Raw genomic sequence first — 26,769 nt, 5'->3', positions numbered from 1 at the left:
ATGCTGCTGCCACCAGAGGATGTGTCTCCAGACAAAGTACTCTGGTTCTGCCATATGAAATATTTTGCAGCAAGGCCTGAAAATTCACCTTTGTTCTCCTGTGATCAGAGAGCGTTTTTTGCAAATTCTAGGCAGGCTTTAGATACTGGTTTCAACAATTGTTCTCCTCTCCACTTCTCCGTGAAGCCTTGCTTTATGAACAACTGGGTGATACTTGTTCAGTGGTTTCTCCCATTTCAGCTCTGAAGTTATCATTGGCCTTTTAATTAGTTCTCTGACTGAGGTACTCCATACCAGCAGTCACTAAGCCTTCTTTTGGCACATTCATAGATGAACTATATTATTTCCATTTGATAGTACTGGATTTAAGGGTGCTGCTCTGGCAGGTGTCCCCAATTCCACAGTGAAAAAAAACCCTAGCCCCGAATGGTGCTTCTTCACAACTTTATCCTGGACTTCTTTTAACACTTCCATGCCTTTATGATACATTTGTTTAGAGAAATAAGAGTACAGTAGTCCCTCTGCGGTTTTGATTATTTTGATTTGATTCTAGTGTTCTCTCTAGGTCCAGACATGTGACTCTATGGTCAACTTACTCTTGTTATGCTAGAGGACCAAGAGATTTCTAGAGAGAACTTCTTTTAGATCTTCAGGTGTGATTTAATGGCTAGCTTCCAGCGGAAGTTGACCATGGAGTTATGCGGGAAGACCTAGAAATTCAGGCAAAGCAATTCATTCGTTTTGATGGGTTTCCTGCGTCATTAACACCATTGAAATTGGAGGGCTGGCTTTAACCAAGAGATCATGTAGCACTGGAATTGCACAGATTTGCTATATTCAACTATCATATTTTGGCAGGTCACAGCAAAGAGAGGATTATACTTAAGAAAACAAAAATTGCCAGGTTTCTTTTTGTTCACTTGACTTCTGTCCCACAATAAAAACACTTTGAACCTATTTTATATTCTGTGTACATCAAGCGTAAACAAGGCCAAGAAAATCACTGAATTATTTCACCTGCATTTTGATGTAATACAGTGCTAGAATTGGTCCTTCTGGGGCATTTTCCAAATGTTAGCAGTTCCCTACACTATTTTCCATTAAGACAGATTTTCAGGGATGTCCCTAATCAGAATTCCACTTCCCAGGAAAACAGGTGGAGGGGATGTGACTGAAAAATCAGCTACTACACTATACAAAGTTACACATAGTTGAGCTAACAGGTTCTTTGGAGATTAGGTACTGCTGTTAGTAAAGGTAAAAGTATCTAGAGCGGGAATGGGCGAACTTCAGCCTTCTAGGTGTTTTGAACTTCAATTCCCACAATTCCTAATAGCCAGTAGGCTGTTAGGAATTGTGGGAGTTGAAGCCCATAACACCTGGTTGGCCAAAGTTTGCCCATGCCTGGTCTAGAGTGTCATGTTGAAGTGCAGCAGCTGCATATTTGAACTAAGATTGGGACTCAGGTTTCTCATTTTGGGAATAATTGAAATGATACTAGCAGACATTGAGGAAAGGAACTCTTTGTGTGCATAGAAATATATAACTGTTCCTTGGCTTCACTAATGTAGTTTTAAGAACACTTCTTCACCAACTAATGTAGTTGTGAGAACACTTCTTCACCATGTGTAACCATGATCTCGTTTTATTGCAGTTATACCCAAGGATCAAGCCTAGGCAACGAACTCTCGCCTGAATCCCATTCTTTGGCAATACAGTATATCTTGCTGGTAACTGGAAGATGAAAGTATACACTGGATACATTTTCAATTACATTTCACCAGAAGTTAAGCTACACTTGTTTTAAATGGTGCTCTTGTTTCATATAATGGACCGCGTTTGAGGTTTTTCAATCTGCAATTCATAAGTGAGGTCTGCTTTATGTCAACCCGCCTGGTCTCTGGGCGAGGCGCTCAAACGCAGCCGACAGTGTTTTCTGCCAACCGAACTTTAAAACCGCGCGCTCTATGTTAAAACCCTTGCAAAATGCAGATATGCTTTTTGATCAGTCGTAGTTCGCAGTAACTGTCCTGACATGTCAAGATGTTTATTATTAAAATTGTCAACTGAGTGTTGCGTTTGCTGTGTAAATCCTTCAAAGCTCTCAGCAACAGTTGACATCTGGGAGTTACCAACCGTCTTCTGGAAGGAAAGGTGTTACTGATATATGACAAGAAAAGCATCAAGAATGAATAGATTTTGCACATCTCTCAAAACCGCACTTGTTCCTTCACGTGATGTTTTTTTCTTGCTTATAGCACCAGTCTCTCTCTCTCCCCCCCCCCCCCCCCCCCCCCAGTATTCCGTTATACTTTTTTTCATATTAATGCCCTGAATTCCATCTTCTGGATAAACTTGCATTCAGATTTAAGGGAATCTGTATGTCTATATGAAAGGAAAGTGCAATAGTTGGGAAGGGTAAGAGTCAGGTTATACAAAAGCTAAGAGGGCTTCACTTTGAGAATCTTTAAATCTTATCTGTGAAAGTAGATGAGTGACTGAAGGATTGACTAAAAAGGCCAGATTGGTTGTAAAGAGTGAAGGGGAGAAAGAAGAGACTTATGGGAAAGATGACGACTTGCTGTTTGAGGCAGAACGGCATTTCTGTGGTTCTTGACAGCCCTGCGCCTCATGCCAGGGTCAGTAATGCAATAACTTGATCCACTATCTAGTTTCAAGCAAAAATACAAAAAGCACTTCACTGGAATAGAAATTGTACATGATTTTATATAAAGAAGTCTATTTTGAATTCCCTATTATGTTGTAGCCATACATGTTTTATAATTTCCTCCCTGTAAACTGTAGGCCAATTGTCCATTCTTCATGTACACATTTTGTGCATAATTTATATCCATCGATGCAGTGCTGTAATTTGCTTTTACCACTATTTAGCATTAATTGTATATATTGTGGTGATAAGAAGTGAAAGGGTATTGTAAAAGAATATTTGCTAAATGACTGTGAGTGAAAAGCCTACGAGACACTGCTCATCCAGTGTGCACAATAAAACTACTGCTAAGGTACGGTTGAGCTTCCAGGTGTTTGTTTTCTTAAGGTTGGAGCTATTTTTGGAAGAATGTTATCAGGGACATTTATTGAGTATATCTAATGCAGGTATGGGCAAACTTCAGCCCTCCAGGTGTTTTGGACTTCCAACTCCCACAATTCTTAATAGGAGTTGAAGTCCAAAACACCTGGGGGGGCCACAAGTTTGGCACCACTGAGGGCATTTACATTGTGTGTGTCAGCTTCTGCCTAGTTATTTTAGGTTCAGGAGAGGCCTATAAACACTTTCTGTTCTAGAAAAGGTCTCTTCTGGTCCAAATCTGACCCTCCACACCCCCTTGGTAGCCAGCTGAGCACCTTTTGTATACCTATGTTGTCCATGTGCCACCTGGAAAGGAAATGCAGGCCATTTCAAAATGATGGACTCAATTTGAAATCACTGTTATTTCTGCAACCACAAACCATCCATGAATGAAACTTATCATTTGAAAAGGTGGGGCATAGAGTTTCAAGTACCTCTCCCAGCTCAGAAACAGTTCTAAGCCTCAATCATTCACAAGATGACAAACTCACAAAATAGTTATTTTTAAGATTTGTGTCTGGCTCAAAGAATTAGTAAAACGTGATAACTCACTAAACTAAGTTTTTGTATAATTGTAACATGTTGCCAACATGAAATGTACTGCTTTCACATTGGGTCCACATTTTTAAACAACTGTAATTCGACACCCACTCGTTTTTCTCAGCTACAGCCTGAGTGTAACTCTGACTTTTGGCTTTCTCCGCAGCAGTCTAATTTTGCCCTATAGCTTTCAACCCTAGGGAAATTTCTTGCACTTGCTTATGACTGTTTCCTCTTTTAGCTCTCTTTTAGACAAAATTGGGTGCAGCATTACTCCAACTAACTTCCATTTCTACTATTACAAACAGGCTTCTGTAGTAAGTTTAATAAGTTTTTATTAGCCAAAGCTAGAATTACCACAAAGCATGAATATAAAAACTTCAAAAATCTGTCTTTCTGGAAGCTTCATTCAAAAAGATCAACTTTACACATAACAGTTTGTGGTATTTGGTAAATAATACTTTACAAAAAGTGTTTAGTTTCATTGATACAAACTCCTCACCATCAGAGAAAGAGTGGCTTCTATAAAATGATACCTAAGGCAGATTTCACAAAGATCTCCACTTCTTGGCCTTTTGGCTAAGATCAGATTTAGATTATTTTGGATATGAGGAGCAAAGGAACCTGAGATCTACACGCCTGAAAAAGCTATTCTCTGGAGCATCAAAGTCTCTCCCCCCTTTAAACACAGTATACATAATCCGTACTACAAAAGTTGTGCTATACATTTAGCCGTAGTGCAGGTCACACTCCATTTTACATATTAAGTGCAGACAAGATTTAACAAAATAAAGTCATAGATGCAAGGCTCTATTTAAAGCATTAATAAACTGTATACATATTGCACACTAAATAAGTGAATACTTTATAGGTCAAATATTCACATTGTAATTGGCCAGTGCCCACATGATAGACCACATTTAGGAGAGGAAGGAAGTTTGGGAGGGAAAGTGGATCCCTATGACCAAGAACTTGTTACCATGTTTCAACTGGCAAGGAATAAGTATGCTTATTCTGAGAGCTGATCTTTCCACCTCAAGTCAGAGAAGCTGTTATTGGTCCCTAGATTCATAAAGCAGTTTTGCAGCCTGCAATGAAAGAGAAAGAATAATTAGAATTAAGGAGCAATCCTTAAGGAAGTTCTCATAACTTGAGTTTTTTGTCTTAAGCAGCTGGCAAGAAAGAATAATCCAAATCTTTTCGCTCTTCTGAAAATGAATTCTAGGATCATTTTGCCTGTAAGAGAGGGGTTTGTTTCTCTCTTTGAGCTTATCTTGCCCCCGTATTTACTTTTACCGAAAGAAGGAGTACACAGATATTGATGCCCCTCTTCTTTCCAGAAGGTAAGTTAATGATGCTGTTCTTTCTGTTGCTGTGAGTACAATGGTTTGGAATAGAGGATAAGAAGAAAACTCACTTGGTACTTTGGGTAGGGATGATAAAGCTATCAAAAGCCAATATTCTGTAATGATATGCTATCACAGTTATCTTTGAAAGGCTACTGCTGGGAAATGGTGTTATTATCTACATGTCCTGCTTGGAGAGGGTTTTGCAGTTGGCTACTGTGTAAAGCCATTGCTGGGTCTGATTCAACAAGGGATCTTCTTAGAAAGACATGCTGATCGTTCCCCTTCAAGTAAGAGGAGGATGTAATACTACATTTTAACATTTCTCCTGGTTGTTACCTTATGCATTGCTGCAAGCCAGGTAGCAGACAGCTTCTTGTTGGAATTGAAATCTTCACCAGCTGTAAATTTAATCTGTTTGAGTTCCTCTGATCCCGGTTTCTTGTACTGAAGCAGCATACCTGTAGCACGAGTATTGCCTCCTGGTGGAGAAAAGTAACACGAGAAGGAGGAAATTATTTTTATATTCTAGTGGAAATCGATGAATGCAAGAGTGTTATGGTGTATATTATCTACACAGCCTCTAAATTTATTTATTTATTTATTTCCCTTATTTCTATCCTGCCCTTCTCACCCGAAGGGACTCAGGGCGGCTCACAATCTGGCAAAAATTCAATGCCAATATACAATACAAGAAGATAAAATATAAGCAATTAAAACAATTGAATAATTTAACAAAATACAATAAATACATTTAAAACCATCTATCTATATATATAAAAGAGTGATGGCATCAGGACAGCGGACAAAACAACAAAACTACAGGCCCCCCAACCTCGAAATTTGACAACACAACCCATCATTCACGCCTCTAGGTTGATACAACAAAAAGAAAAGGAAAATAAAGTCCTAATTAGAGGGAGAGGAATAATTGTTTTTATCCAGTTGCTGCCAGTTACAAGGCTAAGTTCCGCCCACTTGGTCTCCTAGCAACCAACTCAGCCCAGGGGACAGGCACAAGAGTTTGGAGAGACCCCTAAGGGCCATCCAGCCCAACCCTTTCTACTATGCAGCAGGACACAATCCAAGCATTCACAACACATGGACAACGTATAAATACTATAAAATACTACACAGGGACATAGACCCCCTCTACCCTCACCACTTTCACAGTACACAAACAACCAAATGCATAAACATAAAGACAACCATACAACAGACATTCAGTACCACCACTACCTCAACAATTTCTCACCAACACCACCAGACAACACCACAGCAACGTGTGGCCGGGCACAGCTAGTACAGTATAAAATCCTTGAACCATTCGTCCGCAAAACCTTGTACATAAATTGCTTCCTAGCTTTCATCAATCAGTGTCATGTGTATCTAACAATGTTCAACAACAACAAAAGTAATTGAGTTGGCAAGTTCAAAAGAGATGGGTAAAGCCTAACACAACTAAGCAAATATCGAGATCAAACTATCAATGCGTTCTCCTGAATTTCCAAAGCACAGACAACATTTTGTGAACAGTATAGAGTGGAGACATTACACAATAACATTTGTTTTAAGGATGTATGCTCTAGGAGTCTAGAATTTTGTAGTAAACTGCACTGTGCAACTATAATCTTAGTCTAGAATTCTTATATGTCATAATTTGTATATTTAGTAGCAGAACTTTCCATTCAATGTTCTGTATCACAGATGAACAATAGGAAAGGCCACTCATGAAATACTAGAAGCAAGGGTCTGCCAGAACAGCAGAAGGAATGCAGACTGAAATAGAACATGGACTACCAAATGTTCCACCAGGAATTCTGGTTTTAAAAGGTGTGGCTTTGTATTTTAGCAGACTCTTAGAGAAATTAAATCCCAGAAACTCCATCCCTATTTGGCATGCAAAATTCATGACAGGAATTAATTTTCTTTAATGTTCTTCATCTGGAACTGCATTGATTCCTTGAAGCCATGAAAAGCAGCAATTATTTAATCCTACTTTTAAATTGGAGATTGGGAAACAAGAAGTGGGCTTCCAAACATCAGCCTGTCTGTCTGCTTTTGAATTGCGGGAGACATTCTTTGGCCTCTCAGGAGCTCATTTACTCAGAGCTTAAAGGTTCTCAGTTGTAGTATACAATTACCCTTCCTTAAAAAATAATTTGTAAGTTGATTAAATACATTTATTATCACCTTCTCCCCAAAGGTAGAAAAAATAATAGTTTTGAACCAAAGGTATATCAAATTAAACATATGTGATTCTTAATGTAAACAGAATCATCAGGAATATTTCCCACAGAAACTTAAATATGAAGGTTGAATGAAAAATAATGCCTCCACCTTCGTAACTCAACAGATGGCAGTACTGGTATGCGGCAGGTACTGGCTTGTTCAGTAGACTTTCCTCTACAGTTCCATTTGATGGGAAGCCTTAGCATTGAATGGTTGTGTTGTTAAAGTGCAAAGTATGGAACCCTACGCAGAATTAAGGTCAATGCGACTTAAGCAACGTGCAGTCATTGAATTCTTGACAGCAGAAGGTGCCAACCCAAAGGAGATTCATCAGAGAATGCAAGCCGGTTATGGTGATTGTGTTGATGTGAGTACTATGTGTTGTTGGATGAGTAAGTTTAAAGATGTTGAGGTGAGAACATCTGACTTGGGTGACAAACAAAGATTTGGACGTCCTGTGACAGCAACCACCGAGTTTCACAAGCAAAAGGTTGACAGATTGATTCAGGATGGTTGTTGTATCACTCAGAGAGAAATTTCAAGCATAATTGGCATTTCACAAGAACTTGTGGGTCACATTATTATTTTGCTTGGCTATCGGAAGATCTGTGCACGATGGGTACTGTGAGATGCTGGTTGCGGAAACAGTGTCGACTTCTTCCGTGACGGCTTCAGAAAACTTGTTCATCGTTGGCAGAAATGTATCCAATTGTCTGGTGATTATGTGGAAAAGTGAATTGTGGTAGTTAAAGAGCACATTCTAAGGATTATTTCTGCATTTGATTTATTAAAATATTCCCATCCAAACCCAAGTAACGAAGGTAGAGGCATTACTTTTCATTTAACCCTCGTAGGTCTGGAAACCTACATACACCATTCTAAGGCTGCGATTTGTTTCAAACTATTGCAAAATGCATAGTTTGATCCAATGAGAATAACCAAATTATGGGAGCAAATTACAAAACGAATACTAACTGAAAAGGGCAAAAGTAAAGTAGAAAGGAACAGATGATAGTGCCACTTGTGTTTGGTTAGCAATGGTGGGAGTTAAAGAACTTTTCCATGATAGAAAAATATACCATTTGTGATAGCTGAAAATCTAAAACTTTGTCCAGTTCAGAATGTTTATTATTACATCATTTCTACCCCGCCCTTCTCACCCATCAGGCGACTCAGGACGGGAAGACCCTTAAAATTGGTTAGAGAAAAGCTAGAAGAGCACATATCTAGATGGATTTAAAAATCTCCACAAATATACATGGTTTGACCGACCACAAAACACAGAAAAGCTAAAATGGGTTGCTTAGATTCTCAGTCTTTTTTAGTTTATGGTGCTTACATTTGGAAAGAAGGTAACAACTGAATGTCATAAGAAGCTCTGCTTTTATGATCAAACATTGTTTATAAAAGTGATCATGTTTTATATAAATTCAGTGCATAGCCACCCACTTCCTACATCCTATTGGTAAAAGAAATATCTGTATTGGTGCACTGTGTTAGAAATGACCTGATAATAGCAGTTACCCATAAAGGGGGCTTCAAGAATGAGTCTTTTATCCATTTATTGGATAGATGCAAATATAGGCATCTTTATAGTGAAGGTGGCTTCATTTCATCGCTTTCTATCTTCTCCCACCCAACCCCTCAGCGGGAGTTAAATACCTTCAGAATAACAGGTATAACAGCAGTTTAACTCCTTAAGAGGTAAGGCATTTATCCAGAGAAAAGGCCTGCCCGCCGGGTGAAACAAACATTCAACAGCATTCTCCTCGCCAGCTGCTCTCTCTATGCTATTCCATCATACCTAAAATGACTCAATGGAAGAACCTCTTCTCTGTTAAGCAGATAAATGCTAACCTACATTACAAACCTATCAGAAAAAGAATTTCTGCAGTGGACAGGAACAACTAAGCACACATACAACTTTGGAGGAACCTTGGGAAAGGCACAAAGTTACACAAATACAGGCAGTCCCAGAGTTACAAACATCCAGTTTGCAACAGGAAGTGAGAGACATCCACCCCTCGGAAGGGAAATCCCCTCCTTGAAGAGTTATCATGGGGAAAAGTGTCTCCACTGAAGCTTTCTCACCAATCCTTGTTTCCACAATAAGGCAATTTTTTCAAAATCCCATTATCACAGGGTCAGAAAGTGCGATGAAATCTTCTGAACAGGGACACAGACAGCAAAACAAACACCTCAAGGGTGTTAACTCTTCTTTATTCTATCCAAAGTTTGTATATATATTTGGCTTTACACTTTAAAAATTTACATACAATTCTTTTTCGTAACTTGGAGACTGCCTGTATAGTGCTTTTGTGGCCATTTTAAAGGAGGTACAGGGACACTGTTCATCATTATGGCTTGCTCCAGCAAGCTTAAGTCTCAATTTTTCTCTTCCAGCTATGACCTGTGGTAAGAAACTATCAAGTAGGGAGTAGAGAAGTTGGTTTGAGGCAACTTTTGGGGTGGCAGCTGGATCACAGTCCTTTTTATACCAGGTTCAAAGCTGACTATGGAAGAGGATGCATCTTTTCCTGGTGATACCACAGATAAAGACAGTTTCTTAAGCAAAAAAATTACCATCCCCACATATCAAATTGTTACTACAGCCTGCAGATACATGCACCGAGCAGAAGCCACAGAAAGAAAAACATGCTTAAGAAAACCAAGCTGCATTGCTGACCTTCCATAATGTGTTCATTTTCCAAGAGGCTGGTGTAAGTATTAATGTCTTTTTCTACATCAAGGCGATAGGCAAGCAGTGAAGAGAAAGATCAATCAAAAGAAATGAATAAGAAAGTGTTCTATTTTTAATATACATAATACAGCCACTCAAGTATTATAGAATTCAGTAACAAATGAGTAAGAAACATACAGCAAGCTACAGGTCAGATATATGAATGAATGCAGTCAACATCAGAAAGAAAGGCGCTTTGATTCCAAATATTAGTACAGTACATTTGTGATACTCTTTCAAAAATGTTCTCACTCAATATCTGTTTAGAATTCACTACAAGATTAGTTCAAGACTGAATAAAACAGAATTACTTTGTGGAGTGTTACAAGTTTTAGATGAATGTGTTATTATTTTATTAATACTAAAAAGCTTTCATTAACCATGTCATTATCAGTCCTCCAATTAATACTGGCTACTAAAAGCTTCCCTAGGCATCCAAATTGTGACTTCAGGCCCCTGATCTTGGTGCATACTACAACAGTTGTCTATATGTTTATTTATAACCCACTGGCCATGGTCAATTCAGCACTGAGAATATCGAAAAAAATGAATTATCATGCCAATACTGTCATGGAAGTCTTGCTCTGAAAACAATGCAGATGAGGGATGGTAAGGAGAATTATGGAAAGTACAAGAATGTATTCCCTCATTCAACTGAGTAAGAAGAAAGAGGTGGGGGCAGAGAAGAGCAAGAGGGGAGGGCATGCATGAGCTAACAAAGGAAGGGGGACATGAAGAGAGACAAAGTTAGAAGTTTGAGGAAGTCAAATAGAAATGAAAGCAAAGGGTACTACAGAGACTTCACTGTGCTTCAAGAAGGCTAAGGCTTAAGGGAGAGGAAATAAGGAATTCTAATGAGTCTGGTCAAGAGAAAGAATCCCTAAAGGGAGTGGGGCAAAGAGGGCAGTTGTTTGTTTACCTGAGAAGAATATGGTGAAGAGTTAAATCATGAAGGAAATAGGCAATCATGGGAAGAGCATACAGCGTAATCCCAACAGGGAAATTCTACTTGTAACATCTACTACAGATGTGATGTCTTGTCTACTGTTACAGAGAGCACTATGGCCTGCCAACTTTAATTAAAGCACCAAACTATTATGTTATAAAGGTTTTATATCAGGCTTCCGTGCTGCAAACAAAAGGAGAAACATCTGCATAAAGCCATATAGGATACTACCTTATTCAAATATGTATGGAGTACAACTATCAGCAAAATTATAAGTTACACCAATATAATGCTGCAACAAGATTCCAGCCTTTGGCTGCAGATTTTTATTTTCCATTTGAGTTACTATATAAGTGTCCACTTAACTAAAAAATCTCTCAATAGAGATTTTGCTATGTAGATGCAATCTAAAGAAAGCACTAGGTCAGGATTTATGAATCAAGGTATTAACAAAAGAAACGACCCTTCTCTAATACGCTAAAACAGTATCAGCTGGTACATACAGCACAACTGATTAACTGGAAGATTTACCTCCAGGAGTAAATCCCTCTGTAAGTATCTGAACAGTTGAAATCTGTGCAATTTCAATTTCGTAATGGCTCTCTCCATCCAGAAATAGGTATCTACAAACAAAAGAAGAAACGACTTATTCCATATATGACAGTTTGTATGTCTAGCAATATTAAGATCCATTCTAAAAAAAGTCCATGTTTTACTAATATAGATTTGGGTTTTTTTATAAAGACAAACTGTGCTCGAAATCTAATGAAACTTGGGCCTACTTGTTGTTAACGTGGAGAACTTATAAGGTTTTTTAACATGAATATAATTTTCTCCAAAAAATCTTTTAAAATTTGTATTTTAATCATTATTATGCCGTTTAGGCAGTACATGGGTGAGGAGGAAAATTTGGTCTTTTGTCACAAAACACTAATTACCTGCTCAAGATAAAGTCAATCTATTGTGCAAATCCTTGTTTTTAAATCGTTAGTCTTATCTAATTCATACATTTCATACATACGAACAGATATTAAGAAACATAAACTTCACACAAAAACTTCAGAATCAAAACTCAATACTTTTTCATTTGAATTCTGTAATGCTCGGAAGTCAGTTTCATTTTCAGCGCAAGTGAAGCAAAACCAAAAAGACTGCCATTCCTCTTTAAATTAAGAAGAGATAGCTTGCCTCTTGCCATGAGGGGAGGAAAGCAGCAGGGCAGGACAAGCTGAGTGAGCTGGGAAAAAACTGAGATATCACAGAATCCTGGGAAATGTAGTTTGGAAAGGCAAGGAGCCCTATGGCAGAGAATTCAAAAGGCCCTGCCCTAAACTACATTTCCCAGAATTCTGCTCAGCATCAGAAAGCCCCAATTAAGATAGGGGAGAGATTTGTCCCTCCTAGCAGCAGCCAGAGTTAAATTGGCAAACAGAACTGACTGATACATTAATACTAGTAAGTAAATCTGTTCTTGGCTTCGGAGAAATCCCTAATTTGAAGTTCTATTGGTTAAAGACATTCAATGAGATAGCTGTTGTGGCTTTTTCTTTTCTTTAAAAAAAATTGTTAAAACTCTTTAAAACCCCCAAAAATCTGTAGATGTATGAATATTTCTGAAGCTTGGAGGGAATGATCCCCTGTTATCTTTTGTCATTGTATAGAATGTTCAAGGAGATAGTTCTTGCAGTTTCTTTATGTTGTTTTTAAAAACTCTGAAAATTCCACATGGATGACTGAAACATTCTGAAACTTGATGTGACAACAGTGGTAAATGCGTTCTATAATCATAGCAAGTTTCATTACTCTAACAATGAGGGAGAAAGCAGCCTCTGAAGTTTCCCCATTGGTGCAATTACTTCACGAAAAGTAACAAAAAAGTAGTTAACTCATAATTATGATACAGACCCCGTCCAATTTCAGAAACACTTTCCCCCCACTCCCTAATTTTGTAATGAGTATTGAAAATCGTGTATTTTCATTGATCACACAGGCCTACAGCTTTAACAGGTAGCCAGAACTACTAGAAGACTAGACCAGTTAAAGCAGTTCTTCAAACAGTAAAAGAAAAACTGACTAAACAAACCTTACATGCTGCTGCTGCAGTAATGTTTTATAGAATGAGATTTCAACAGACAGACAACTTCCAGCCATCACCATATCATGAATTCTCACCTCTGATTGTTCGAAAGTCGACAGACCATCGTCTCTGCCTTTTCTGTTGTTCCTGGAGTTACATAGAATGTAGCACCTTTATATCCAGAAAAGAGGATCAAATAAAAAAGGTATTAAAATGGCTGGAAGGTGTAACTAAGCCAACCTTGAAAAAGCTGTTTCTGAATTTATAATTAAATAGTTTATTACCTTATTTCAATTAAAATACAGGGTGGGGAAAAATGTCAAGATAAAGTTACTTAAGGATGCCATGTTTGGCTCACTTAATAGAAAAGGAAGTTGAACCTATGCTAGTTCTTCAGACTCATTTCTAAAAAGAATAAGCTAAAGAATAAGCAGAAAAATAACTTTTCTGTAGCGTTATCTGAACAGCATGATAAAGATTTAATTAAGTCCAAAGGTAGAATTAGCAATTAAAACAGAGTAAACAATATGAAGAATATTTTGATAGTTAGATCAGTTTAACAGCAGAATAGGCTACTTTATAAAACAGTAGAAACAATGATTGATTGGCAACTTAACAGGGATACTTTAGCTATGGGTTTCTACAGTTGCAGAGGGTTGGCCCTGGGGATCCCTTGCCACACTATTATTCCATGAAGCGGCACAAAGGCAGCACAAAAACCCAAACATGTCTACATTTCTTTTTTTGTCTTTAAATTTCTTCAGCCTACTTCACTAGCTGCCCACGTAATAGCCATGCATTTGGATGTCCAATTTCTCCCTAACATGGGAGACAAAAAGAAATGCAGCCCCACTCAATGAATTTCAGAAAGCTCATTTCAAGGTGAAAGTGAACTCATCCAGAAGAAACATGTAATAAAAATATTAACTGAAAGGCAGAAATAGCTCAAGCTATATATGTCAGTTGTGAATCAATGTTTTCAGACAAAACCACTGTGTGCAAAGAAACAATGATTCCAAGAAAACATTATGCACAACTCTCAAAGCAAAGACAATTTAGGGATGGGATAGATATAGTATCTATTTCTATTTCACGACTACATTTAGGTACTAAAGTGTACCACTTCATTTAGGACTCTATACACCACAACCTCAGTTAGCTTCTCCACGGAAATCCAGCTTACATTCTTCTTACTCGGAACTAATCTTCCTAAATATGATTACCATCCAAGTCAAGGAACCATGCTGGCATGAATTTAGTCAACTATTTTAACTAACCAGGCTTCTATCTAATTTAAGAAAATGGTTTTCATTTGTACACTGAAAAGAATGCCTTCTAGAACAATTTCCAAAAATAAATACCCAATCTGTACCATTCAGTTTATGTTGAAAGTTCTTGTTTTTTAGTCCACATTTGGGGGGTGGAGAATCTTGTATATAGCTATTATTTTCACAATTTGATAATGCTTTTAAACTCTATCGGATATGTTTAAGTAAGAGTTCTCTGCAAAAGAACAGTAATGAAAAGGGGCCCTGTAAGAAAAGAATCATCCCTTAAACTTCAAGTACAGAATAAAGAACCATAATTACTAAGTGCACAAATTAAAGACTAAAATTGGAAATATATTTGAACACATGGACCAACAACAAATATATATATAAAAAAAAACACTCCCCAGGAAAATATAGTGATCTTGAAATATTTCAGTTCTTTAATTCTATTAGTATATGATATTTATCTTTAGGTTCCTTAATGGATAGAGTTGGGCAGATTCGTGGCAGTTTCCCACTACAAAAACTAACTAGTTCCATGTAATTTTCATTAGAAGTACACACAGTAAGCCATCCATATCCACAGATTCTATATCCATGGATTCAAATAACCACAGCATGAAAATACCCCCTCCTCCCCCAATTCACAAAACATCAATTCTGCCATTTTATTTAAGGGACAACATTTTACCATGCCATTATATATCATCAGACTTGCGCATCCATGGACTATTTAGAGGGGCCTGGTATCACCCCTCAGTAGATACCTAGGGTAAAGGTTTTCCCCGTCATTAAATCTAGTCATGTCCAACTCTGGGGGTTGTATTCATCTCCATTTCTAAGCTGAAGAGCCGACGTTGACCATAAACCCCTCCAAGGTCATGTGGCCAGCATGACTGCATGGAGCGCTGTTACCTTCCTGCCGGTGTGGTACCTATTGATCTACTCATATTTGCATGTATTCGAACTGCTAGGTTGGCAGAAGCTGGGGTTACAGTGGGAGCTCACCCCGCTCCCCAGATTTGAACCGCCAACCTTTCAGTGAGCAAGTTCAGCAGCTCAGCGGTTTAATCTGCTGCGCCACTGGGGCTCCTAGTAGATCTCTGAAGTCAAATTACCTATGTACAGTGAAAATTCTGCACCATGCTGTGAGTACTTACCATTCATCAGTACTTTGAGCTGTTTGTCATAAAATTCAGCTTCTTTTTGAGAAACCAGCGCACATTCAGCGCACTGACGCACAGGATCAACAAAGCACATACGGGGCAGAGGCACTTTCTTGCTGCAGCATTTGTCACAAAAGCACTTTCCACATCTTCTGCAGTGGTGCTGGTAGACAAAGTAGGGAAATCATTTATCAGAGCTGGAACTTTGTACTAACACACATAAAGAGTTATTGTATCAACTTGTGTATCAGTTGACTTCATGTAGAAGTTGGCCTGTTTCGGGGCCAGAATTGTGGATTTTAGTGTGACCTGTGGTAAGTTGAGGGTCATATCCCAGAGAGGGGAAAGGACCAATGACATTCCAGGAGGTCAGTTGCCCCTGTCTACTATTGCCATTTTTCTACTAAGTATTCAACAAAGTTCAGAAGCAGCATTGCGGTGGAGAATGTAGAGTGCTTCTTTTGGGTTCTCTTGGGACAGGCTATATTAAAAATTAAGGTACAGTACTCACATTGACCCGTGGATAAATTGATCCAGGTTTTGGGGGCCAATGTAATATGGTTGTACATGTGGAAATAGCTAGTTAAGTGCCTGCCTGACTGCCTGAAAACCTGAGATAAAAAGAACTCTAGGCAATACTCTCAAATGGCTTAGGAAGCACTCTTTTCAAACTATAATGCAATGCATGATTCCCTGTCCTCTACTGCCAATGAAAGTCTAATAAGGACAGCTTTCTTAAGAGGAAAAGTGTCTGACTCTCTTTCTCTTGTCCTGATAAACATGATGGACTTTAAAAATACTGAAGTCTAGTATTTTATGACATCCAAATGTTGATTGGGTTTTAAACAGATGTGTAGATTAGCAATTCCACACACCTCTACTTAATACATTTGAGAATCTTCATTGCCCACCAGAAAATCTCTGAACAGTTTTTTTCTTTTTATTTCATTGCATTCAACAGAGAACGAAACAGTAAATCACCCTCCTTTCAGCCCTAAAGAGGCCTATTTGTGTTTCACAGACTCATAGCAACACAGAACTACAAACAGCCTCTGCCAGAAACAGGAATCCAAGTTGGAGCTTTTAAACTAAACATTTTCAAGTGAGGGGCATGCCTTCAAAACCAAAAAAACCACAATATTATTTGGCACAAGTAAATCTGTAGACCAATTATCTGACGCATAAATTACAGGATACTGATCTTGCAAGCTCATGAGGAACAGCAGATATTCTCTGGCTAATGTCACAATCTGTATGCGTTGAACAGTGTTTCCTATTTGAAGCTGATGACCTCTACAGATAAGGGCATAATCATTCCCATAGAGATCTCAAAGCCACAATTCTATCTTGCAAGTTTGTCTGCCCAGAAAGATAAGCTTCCAAAAGCCAACAAGGTGTAGTGGTCTATGTGTTGGGTCAGGTCTCAAGGAAACCAGGGTCTGAATCCCCATTTAGACATAGAAACACATGGTGTGACCATGACTATGTCACACAATCTCAGTCTTAGAGGTAATGCAGTGATTAACACTCTCTGAACAAATCCCGCTGAGAAAACACCATCAATTGGAGTCAATATAATACCATGTAGTATTAGGGTGGTGCATTGCTTGAATGCTGAGCTACAACGCTGGGGACCATGATTCAAATCCCTGCTCAGCCACAGAAACCTTGTGCAATTTACACTTTCTCAACCTCAGAAGAAGGCAAAGGTACCTCTGAATAAATCTTGCCAAAAAATAACCCCACCCTTGTAATAGGTTCACCTTAAGATTACCATAAGTCGGAAACAACTTGAAGGCACATAACCACGACCAAGTCCAAGAATGTGCTAAAGTTGCCCATTCTGAGATAAACAAACAGCAGAGATGTCAACTTTTTAATGATACTCATTTGTGTAATAAAGTGCTGTCTATGGCTATGAGTGTAAGCAACTGTTCACACGTGGATAAAGAAAAGACCCACTGATTGCTTCCAGAATGTTTAAAATAGTTTCCAGTGAAACTATTTTTACAACAAAGTGGATATATATTCAGTGCTAAGAGGAACTTGCACCATTAACTGTTAGAGGAGTACTCAGCGTGACTCAACCAAAGATATTTTGTTTTTTTTTTCAGAACAAAGATCAATAGGTCAGTGTATATGTAACATTCAACCACTTACCTTTCTGGTTATGAAGTCAAATTTTGTACTGCACTGCATGCATCTGGGACACTGGAAGACAGTAGTGTAAGAGATGTAAACATTTGACAGTCTGTGTCACACTATTTCTCTATTCTTATATATCTATTAATATTCACCTATATTTCTTTGTATATTTTTATATGTGATTCTTTTCAATCTATTATTTTTTTCTTTTACAGAGACATTCTTCTCTGTAGAAAGTTATGGACAGTGAAACTTAGAAAAATTAAAAGACACAAATATTGGATGAATGACACTTTGCTTGACAACAGTATATATAAGAGGCATCTAGGAATCTTAATAGGCCACAAGATGAACAAGAGTCAAACTATAATGCAGCTCCCATCTGTCAGCTCCAGCTCCCCATACGGGAACGTGAGAGAAGCCTCAAACAGGATGGTAAAACATCCGGGCTTCCCCTGGGCAATATCCTTGCAGACGGCCAATTCTCTTACACCAGAAGTGACTTTCAGTTTCTCAGGTCACTCCTGACATAAAAAAAAGGGCAACTGAAAAAGGCAAATGTGATTCTAGGCTTCCGCAATAGGTGTATAGTAGCTAAATTGGGGTAAGTAACAGTACTACTCTATTCTGCTTTGGTCAAACTTCATCTAGATGTCCAATTCTGGACAATTCTTTGAGAATATTGACAAGATGGAACATGGAACATGTAAAGAGAGGAGGATGACCAAAATGGTATAAGGTCTAGAAACCATGTCCTATGGGAAACAGCCTAGGGAGCAAGGAATGTTTAACTGGAAAAGATAAATTGAGAGATTAGATGATAGCCATGTTTTATGTGAAAGCTCACTATCTTGAAGATGGGGTTTTCTACATCTCCAGGGACTACAACACAGAGGGCTGTATTCAAACAACAGGAAAAGAGATTCCATCTAAACATTAAGAAGAACTTAATCATCATTAATCAGTGGACTATGTTGTCTGGGAGTGTAGTGGACTCTCCTCTGAAGGTTTTTAAACAGAGGCTGGATGCTCAATCAGGGGTTGCTTTGGTCGTGGACACCTGTTTGACAGAGAGTTAGGATGGACAGCCCTTCTACCCTTACAATTTTATGAAAACTTCTAAGGAAGTCATAGAAGAACATGGCTTTATATATAATCCAGAGTTCTAAATGAAGCACAAATATTTTCCAGTTAAATAAATGCTCTCTTGCAATACAAATCAAAATCAGCCTTACTGGGCAGGATTTCAATAAAGTTTAGGATTTACAATTTGTCAGCAAAAAATACTCAATACTCTACCTAATTGCTTCTTTATGGAAATATGTTTTTAACCTATAAAAATACATGAAGGATTATACTGTACAGTGATTCATGACATGATTAGATATGCTTAGAGCAGTGGTTCTCAACCTGGGGTCCCCAGATGTTTTTGGCCTTCAACTCCCAGAAATCCTAACAGCTGGTAAACTGGCTGGGATTTCTGGGCGTTGTTGGCCAAAACCATCTGGGACCCCAGGTTGAGAACCACTGGCTTAGAGGGATGTTAGAATTAAGGATATAAAGCATAGCAAAAAGAACTCAGTAAAATTAATACAAAGAATTTCCCCTTAACTCCACTTCACCAGGGTTCCTAGAGGACAATTAACAACAGTTACAGAAATGAAGAAGACTGAGTAAAAGAAAAAATGTCAATATAGTGCCAGAAATGCTTGTATTATACTATTTTCATAATGAAAAAGTTGACTTCAACCTACACACAGTGGCACACAGCCAAATAAATTTCCAGCTTATCTTTTCTTGGAACATTAAGTTAACAGCTTTGTCTGCTATTCATTAGTCTCACATTTTAAACAATGTTTTGAAGAAGGAAGGATTCATGTCATTTTTCAGAACTATTGAGAACTACAATTCCTTTAATTAGGGAAATAGGATAGTTAGCAACTTTGGAACTGCTTCAAGATTCTGGTTTAACTAACAGAGCTACAACAGATATAAATATAATTTTAAACCATATATTGTCACTGGCCTGTCATCCCTTTGACCTTTTCTGCAACAGTACATTTTGATGTTAGAACTGGCATTCTTTAAACACAGTTAAACAAGCACTCTTTGTCCCAGACTTATCAGACAGAAGGTTTCATAGTACTTAGATTATGAAACAAGAGAGGATTCCTGTGTCTTTCTAAACTCAGTTAAAATGCTCTGGAGACAGGGCTTGATAAGATAAACTGAATCCAAATTGTTTATCAGCCACACTCTTACTATTCGCCATACATTAACTGCAATACATTCAGAACAAGAAATTCCTCTAGTATTTATCTCCTTTAAATTCTCAGCACAACTACCTTAAAGCTATAAGTGTCACATACAAATCTGGTATTAAACACCAAAGCAACCAATGCTACTTACATCTGAGTTAAGATATATAGCATTCTACTATGTCAGAAAAACTGGTGAACTGAATTCTATTGCTATTGTTGGTACATATAAAAAAAGGGAAACACTAACCAATAGTGGAAGCTAAACAAGTGGTGGAAATTTTCATATAAAGTAGGCCTTTATGTGCCCCCCAAATATCTCAATTTGTATTCATATTTTACCAAAACGTATTGAAATGGAGCTTCAAATAAGGTTTCAAAATTCAGTGGGATTTTGAAAAAGGGAAACAGCTGGTAAAAAAAGCCTCATTATAAAAGAACTACAAAATGCTAGGGTGGCTTTTGGGAAGCACTGAATGAACCAGGGCAAAAATTCACTAGATTGCTGAAAAGGTTAAGAGATGAAGAATGTGTTGAAAGGAATCAGACAATTGGGAAACTCAATTCTACCCAAAAACGACTGTCATTGCCAGTTATGTGAAGGTTGATTTAAAGCAACTTTGCAGATCGGATATCAATGCCGATATGCTACCGAGCCCAATTCAAAGTGCTGGTTTTGACCTATAAAGCCCTAAACGGTTCTGGCCCAATCTACTTGTCCGAACGTATCTCCTCCTATGAGCCAGGAAGATCCCTAAGGTCATCTGGCGAGGCCCTGCTCTCGGTCCCGCCTGCCTCACAGGCGCGGCTGGTGGGGACAGGGGACAGGGCCTTCTCGGTGGTGGCTCCCCGGCTGTGGAACACCCTCCCCAGAGAAATACAGCAAGCCCCAACCCTTTTGAGTTTTAGAAAAGCCCTGAAAACATGGCTATGTGCCCAGGCTTTCGAAGATTAAATGATAACGACGACCCGGACTGATTTACAGCTACAGCACGAGGATTTTGGAGGAATGGATTTTAATCATATGTTTTATATCTTTATATTGTTTAAATTGTTTTATTGGATTTTCATTGCTGTTTTAATTATGTGTAGGCATCGAATTGTTGCCAATTTTGTACGCCGCCCTGAGTCCCTTCGGGTGAGAAGGGTGGGATATAAATGTTGGAAATAAATAAATAATCAAGCCAACCCTAAATGAGGCGCCATCATATATTTCACAATACTGAATTCCAGAAATCTGTAACACTGTTTACAAGACAAAAATGAAAGCTGCTTATGGTTGACTCAAACAGTAAATGAACTACAATAACCAACAATTGGAGGGGGGCATCAATGGCATATAGTTTTTTTATACAAATAATGTCATAAAGAAGGATGTATTTGAAAAAAGATTTTTCCTAGTTCTTTTTATTCTCTGATACTGTTTTTAAAAAGATAACTCCCAATCAAACTGTGATGAAAATTTCACACAAACCTTTCACAGAATATCAGATGAATGGAATCTTCACACTCATCTGGTTTTGACATAAGCCAAATCTCTTTCCAGCACAATGCTCAACAGATAAACAACAGAGAACACTGACTGCTAGTTGGGGGCAGTGTCAAACACATTTCATCAACAATTTTAGTTGTTTAACAAAGATCTTTTGCACAATGCAAATGTAACTGCATGACAGAAGTAATAAAAACACATTTCTTCTCAGCTAAACAGAATGGTTTTAATTCAGAATCTGCCTTTTATGGATAGAAGATGCATTCACTTCTTTATGGTAGGATTATCTTTTGCAATTAACATTCGGGATATTTAGTAGGGCACTCAATACTACATGCACCATTTTCAAGAAACTTGCCAGTGCTATTAGCAACATTAGGACAACAATCCACATTAGACTTAAATGGGGGGAGAGGAAGTGTCTTTTTTCAGGGCTAAGTAAGGAAACTGGATTCTTATCTTTGATTGGCCATCAATAACAAGTTGGTGGCTTGTATTTGTACAGTGCACCTTTCAACGTATTCTAAATGGACATTCTAAAATTGCTTTATACACCTGAAAGCTGATACATTAAGGCTTAAATCTAAGTAGACCGATATAAAATTGAGCTATACATTCTGTGCTTAGTAAACGTAGGTCCATACTGGCAAACATTAAATAGGTATATGTATGTGTATATATATATGGGGGGGGGGGGGGAGTCATAACGTAGTAGTTTGAACATTGGACTAAGACTCTGGAGATCAGGTTTGAATTCTCACTTGGCCACGAATCCCATTGGAGGACCTTGGGCAAGCCATGCTTTGTCAGCCTCAGAGGAAGGCTACAGGACAAACTTCTTCTCAACAAATTTTGCCAAGGAAATCCTGGAAGAGGGTCACTATAAATTCGAAACAATTTGATGGCACACAACAACAGCAATATACATGTGAATAGCCATAAATGCTACTGACAAGGCCAAAGAGTTTGAGAATCCCTGCAGCCTATTTTCAAAACAATTCTTATCTCAAGTGCTGAAATTTCAACAAATGTGCCCATATTTCTTTATTATGCTCTCTGTCATGGCCCATCCTGATTAAGCCAACTGTCCATTCTCTGATATTTCTTCTCACAATGTCTTTGATTTCTCACTGCTAATAATTCGCTTTCCAGTTTAGATAACTACAGCATTTATTGTTGCCAATCTTCTGCCTCTAAGACTTTCCAGGTGCCATATGGAGAGCTCCCTTCTAAATGAAACTGCTTGAAGGGGGAGGGCGTCCATTTCTGGTTTTGAAGAACATAAATAGTTTAGAAAGGCACTGCAATCTCTTTAAGAGGTTAGCTTTTGCCCTGGGACTTTTTTTTTCAAGAGACAAACCTCCCTTTTCTGGGCAAACCCTGGATACATCAAGGGATGCGAAACAGCCTCATGTGGCTCCAGGGCCACAATTTGTCCACTCCTCCCCATTTTCTGACTTATCTTATTTATTAAATGCATATGCTGTCTTCCTCCTAGTGGGGGACCCAAAGCAACTGATAAACATTGAATGCCCTGATAAGAATTTTTTTTAAATACAATGAAAACAGACACAACAGTTCCATTCAGTCTTCCTTGCTATCAGCTTTAGCCCAAGCACCTTCCAATGTTCCCTGCTCTTTCGTTTAAAAACATTATTATATCTCTCAAAACCTACATCTTTAGAGACTTTAACTTAACCCAAGGTTTTGCAAGAGGTCACTAGGGGTTCCATGAGACATCACAATTGTAACCCTCACACATAAACACTTCTTTAAAGCCATAGAAATATTAACCTTAATGACCTGAACATTATTTCAGGGGGTTCTTGCTTGGGGTTTAAAGTTTGAGAAAAGCTGGCTTAACCATTAGTCCTTAACCCTTTCTGAAATAAAGCATATGTGAATGTAACTACCAATGAATGCATCTTTCTTCTCTTGCTGCATTCTTTTTCCTATGACTATAACCTTTGATTTCCATAAAAGGTCCTTGGGGTATGGATCTTACGGTTATTCTGAAAAGCACCACTGTTGGTACTGTATTAAATTTACTACCCACATTTTAAGGCAATGCTCTGATCTGATAAAGAGAACTTCGTAAAACAACCTTTATATGAAAGTGCAGTCACACCAGGAAAAGGAAGAAAGTATTTACACAGATGAGGCCACAGAACAAAGAAGGGTGTGTGTGAATCATCTTCAGAATTGGGGCTGGTTCTACACGTTTTGACCATAAGCTCTGAAGGTTACTATATATATGTGTGTGTTGTAGCAGGCTTTCATAACCAGAATCACTGGATTGCTATGAGTTTTCTGGGCTATATGGCCATGTTCCAGAAGCATTCTCTCCTGATGTTTTGCCTGCATCTATGTGAGGTCTGTTGAAAACTAGGTAAAAGAGATTTATATATCTGTGGAAAGTCCAGGGTGGGAGAAAGAACTCTTGTCTGCAAACCCCACCTCCTCCAAGGTGAACTGAACCACCTAAACTGGGCTCTACAGGCCAATGGATACTCCACGACAGACATCAGAAGCGCTGCAAGGCCAAGAACAAACCACGCGACTAAAGACAAAGATCTACCCAGTGGAAAAGTGTTCCCACCATAAATTAAGGGAACCACTGACCGCATAGGGAAGCTGATGAAGAAACACAACCTACAAAATAACTACAGACCCACTAACAAAATCCAACCAACGCTACGTTCAGCAAAGAACAAGAGCGATCCTCTCACCTATACTGTGCAGTTATGGACAAGTCTACATGGGGACCACCAAACGCAGCATTGCCCAAACACGAATCAAGGAACATGAACGATACTGCAGACTAACTCAACCAGAGAAGTCAGCCATAGCAGAGTACTTGAGGAACCAACATGGACACAGCATATTATTTGAGAACACAGAAATGCTGGACCACTTTAACAACCATGTCAGGCTACACAGAGAAGCCATTAAAATCCACAAGTATGTGGACAATTTCAACAGAAAGGAGGAAACCATGAAAAAGAACAAAATCTGCCTACCAGTATTAAAAAAACAACACTCAGAACAACTCTCAGAAGTCTCGTACGGAGAAATAAAGTGGGATATAAATAGATAATTAATGAAACATACATGCAAAAGAATTAAAATATTGCATAAATTACATTCAGAGTATAAAGCAGGCCTGGGCAAGCATGGGCCCTCCAGGTGTTTTGGACTTCAACTCCACAATTCCTAACAGTCTATCGGCTGTTAGGAATTGTGGGGGTTGAATTCCAAAACACCTGGAGAGCCGAAGTTTGCCCATGCCTGATATAAAGCCTCAATTAATGTCTTGGTAGAAGGGATCTCTTGGATCTCTTCTTCCAAGAGATCCCATTATGTACATATATGCCAAGCCATTACAGATATTGTATAAAATGTCATTTAAAGTATGCCTTATATTTCAAATTCCCGAATAAGCCAAAGTTTGGCTCTCCCACCCTTTTGAACTTCAACTCCCAGAATTCCTGGCTGTTGTTGCGGATAGCTGAGGCTCCTCTCTTCTAACCTCTGCTGGGAAAATCCTCGCAAGAATCCTTGCAAACCGTCTTCTATCTGTCTCAAAAGACACCCTCCCAGAATCCCAGAGAAACAGTGGACATGATCTTCACTGCACAACAGTGGCAAGAAAAAGGCAGGGAACAAAATCAACCTCTTTACATGGCATTTATTGACTTTGCAAAAGCAATCGATAAAGTGAATCGCAGTACTTTCTTGACCACCTTCAAAGAAATTGGGTGCCCTGACAAATTTGTGAACATCCTGCGGCTCCTCCACAATGACAACAGTCTTGGACAGCAATGGCTCCCAAAGTGACCCATTTAAGGTGGAATCAGGTGTCAAACAGGGATGTGTTATTGCCCCAACTTTATTTTCCATCTTCATCACTATGATACTTCATCTTGTTGATGGGAAGCTTCCCACCAGAGTGGAAATCATCTGTCAGACAGATGGCAAGCTATTTAACCTCAGCAGACTGAAAGCCAAAACCAAGGTCACAACAACATCTGTTATAGAACTCCAATATGCCGATGATAACGTAGTCTGTGCGCATTGAGAAGATCTACAAGCCACTCTAAACACCTTCGCAGAAGCATACAAGAAGCTTGGCCGCTCATTGAACACTGAGAAAACCAAAGTGCTCTTCCAGCAGTCGTCAGCCAATCCCTCTGCAATGTCAGAAATACAGCTTAATGGTGTAACATTAGAAAATGTTGACCATTTCCACTACCTTGGCAGCCATCTTTCCACAAAAGACTGAAATACAACACTGCCTGAGCTCTGCAAGTGCAGCATTTCTCCAAATGAAGCGTAGGGTATCCGTAGGGATACCAAGGTGCTTGTTTATAAAGCTATTGTCCTCCCAACCCTGTTCTACGCCTGCGAAACGTGAACTGTCTATAGACATCACACTCAACTCCTGGAACGATTCCATCAGCGTTGCCTCCGAAAATTCCTGCAAATCTCTTGGGAAGAGAGGTGGACAAATGTCAGCATGTTGGAATAAGCAAAGATCACCAGCATTGACGTGATGCTCCTACGGCATCAACTCTACTGGACTGGCCATGTTGTCCGAATGCCCGATCACTGTCTCCCAAAGCAGTTACTCTATTCCCAACTCAAGAACGGGAAAAGTAATGTTGGTGGACAGGAAAAGAGATTTAAAGATGAGCTTAAAACAAACCTTAAGAACCGTGGCATAGACACTGAGAACTGGGAAGCCCTGGCCCTTGAGCGCTCTAACTGGAGGTCAGCTGTTACCAACAGTGCAGTGGAATTCGAAGAGGCACGAATGGAGGGCTCAAGAGAAAAACGTGCCAAGAGGAAGGCGCAACAAGCCAACCCCGACCGCGACCGCCTTCTGTTTGGAAACCGATGCCTTCACTGCGGAAGCACATGCGGGCCAAGAATAGGTCTGTACAGCCTACGCATCCACCGCCAAGACACTACACCTGGAGGACCATCCTTGGGTTACAAGGGAAACCCCAAGTAAGTAGGAGTTGAAGTCCAAAAGAACTTCCAGGCCTACATGGGAGAAGAAGCCGAGTGAGGGGCTCCAACCCTCCGCCACTATTACCTCCTTATCGGGAACCCAGGGCGGCTCCTCCAGCCCGAATGGGCTCCGCGCAGCCCGGCTTTCGGGGACCATCCGGAGCCCGCTCGGAGAACGCACCAACTTCTTGCCGTCGGGGGTCGACATTTTTACCTCAGAGCCGCCGCCGCCGCAGCCGCCACACGGCGACTCGCCCTCCAACCAATAGGAAGCCAGCGGCCCACCCCAGTGTTCCAATCAGCGCTTTGCGGTATTGATAGACGTGCTTCTAAGCCAATGAGAAACCGAAAAGCGTTCCACATTGGGATGGGCTGCTTGTTTTTTCGCCTCATTTGGGGCGGGGATAAACCCCTTCTCCTCTCATTTACAGTGATCCAATCAGCGCCTTGAGAAA

General features: G+C 39.2%; 2 protein-coding genes across 7 annotated transcripts in view; one reads left to right on the top strand and one right to left on the bottom strand.

Moving 5' to 3' along the window:
* ppp1r13b (protein phosphatase 1 regulatory subunit 13B) overlaps positions 1-3,023 on the top strand; it is a 76,028-nt gene extending 73,005 nt beyond the window's left edge. For all 5 annotated transcript variants that reach the window (XM_062968530.1, XM_062968529.1, XM_062968528.1 and 2 more), the window contains one exon: positions 1,655-3,023. In XM_062968530.1, the coding sequence (XP_062824600.1) occupies positions 1,655-1,696 (42 nt within the window). In that variant the 3' untranslated portion in view covers positions 1,697-3,023. The remainder of the gene's footprint in view (positions 1-1,654) is intronic.
* A 923-nt stretch (positions 3,024-3,946) lies between these two features.
* On the bottom strand, positions 3,947-26,588 carry zfyve21 (zinc finger FYVE-type containing 21). 2 transcript variants are annotated; one of them, XM_003214311.4, is made up of 8 exons: positions 26,400-26,588; positions 17,567-17,617; positions 15,401-15,569; positions 13,065-13,140; positions 11,424-11,515; positions 9,893-9,946; positions 5,314-5,456; positions 3,947-4,716 (listed from the first exon to the last, which is right to left on the bottom strand). In XM_003214311.4, the coding sequence occupies exons 1-8, from the start codon at positions 26,520-26,522 to the stop codon at positions 4,681-4,683; spliced, it is 744 nt and encodes a 247-aa protein (XP_003214359.1). In that variant the 5' UTR covers positions 26,523-26,588; the 3' UTR covers positions 3,947-4,680. The 2 variants fall into 2 exon arrangements, with proteins under 2 accessions (XP_003214359.1, XP_008104022.1); XM_008105815.3 differs by lacking the exon at positions 9,893-9,946 and having other exon boundaries at positions 26,400-26,586.
* Positions 26,589-26,769: the final 181 nt, after the last annotated feature.

The sequence above is a fragment of the Anolis carolinensis genome, chromosome 1 (genome assembly GCF_035594765.1).
Source record: "Anolis carolinensis isolate JA03-04 chromosome 1, rAnoCar3.1.pri, whole genome shotgun sequence".
Taxonomy (NCBI): Eukaryota; Metazoa; Chordata; class Lepidosauria; order Squamata; family Dactyloidae; genus Anolis; species Anolis carolinensis.
Note: the sequence above shows the minus strand (reverse complement) of the source record. Positions and strands in the feature narration are given on the sequence as shown.